At 43.8% G+C, this 1,145-nt stretch overlaps 1 protein-coding gene across 1 annotated transcript; it reads left to right on the forward strand.

The window, feature by feature from the left end:
• The first annotated feature begins 365 nt into the window (after window positions 1-365).
• Window positions 366-755, forward strand: LOC148869820 (uncharacterized). The gene has a single exon (XM_088969939.1). The coding sequence runs from the start codon at window positions 366-368 to the stop codon at window positions 753-755; it is 390 nt and encodes a 129-aa protein (XP_088826065.1).
• Window positions 756-1,145: the final 390 nt, after the last annotated feature.

A 1,145-nucleotide genomic window follows, 5' to 3' on the forward strand; every position in this document is an offset into this window, starting at 1 on the left:
TGGTATATTTAAGGGGAAGAGAGCAGATGGGGAAAAATCGTCACCCTCTAGTGTGGCCGGTTAGAGCACCCCTTCGGACAACGTAACTCAGGAGAGCCTGATATCAGTTTTTGAGTAATATCACTCCCTGATATCACATCCGAGCACGTCTCTCCTCTCCTTGAGTTAATAGATTTGAGGGGGGCTCTTCAATCGGCCATTTCTTTCTCTCAACGCTTTTTTTCTCTGATTCCTCAGACTCACTCTCAGGTATTCAGCGGCTTCATTTGTATTCTTCTGTCGCCTTGAATCCTTGTTCTATTCTCCCACCGAATAAACTCGAAATTAACCTGTCCGATCCGCTTCAAACTCGCAGCCAAGAAACCATGGCTAAACTCACTAGACAACCGGCCAGCAGAATACGGTTCAGCGAGTTAGCCGGCGAGACGGCAGCAGAATGCATGGCGGTATGCTGCTGCTTCCCGTGTGGTGTGGTGGACATGTTGGTCCTGGCAGTGTACAGGGTACCGGCCGGTCTCTGCCGGAAAGCGATGAAGAAGAGAAGCCAACAAAGAAAGAAAGGGAGTCCGTTATCTCAGCAGCAGGTTTTCCCCTATGGGTGCGACGAAGCAGAGTTTGAGATACATATAGTGTCACAAATGGAATTGGATGAAATTGCAAAGACCAAGGAGGTTATTGAGCTGGATAAGCAGATGTGGGACAGGTTCTACGAGACTGGGTTCTGGAGGAGTCTTTCTCGTCTCGAGCGGGAGTAGCGACCAACGGTTATAACCGTCAGAAAACCGTTAAGAAAAGAAGAGAGAGAAGTTCTTTCGGTGATGTACAGAGACCAAGAAGTACTTAATTTACTTCTTGGTTCTTCTTTTTTTTTTTTTTTCTTTTTACAGTTTTTTAATTAAATTAAATGGGAGACGTGTGATTGTGTTCACATCCGTTTTTCCTTTTTTCTTTTTTCTTCTAGCATTCCTAAAAGGCTTTTTTTGACAATAAAGAGCAATGTAATTATGTAGAAAAAATATTACATTTGATGCGTTTGTAGCAATGCATGCAAGACCCTCGTTTCTAGCAAAACATGCTACATTTGCCACCCGTAATTCGTTGTATTGGGTGGGTTAAAAGATCCAAGGCACAAATCATATTTTGTT

Source organism: Nelumbo lutea, chromosome 2, assembly GCF_056320005.1.
Source record: "Nelumbo lutea isolate HS-2025 chromosome 2, American lotus-T2T, whole genome shotgun sequence".
NCBI lineage: Eukaryota > Viridiplantae > Streptophyta > Magnoliopsida > Proteales > Nelumbonaceae > Nelumbo > Nelumbo lutea.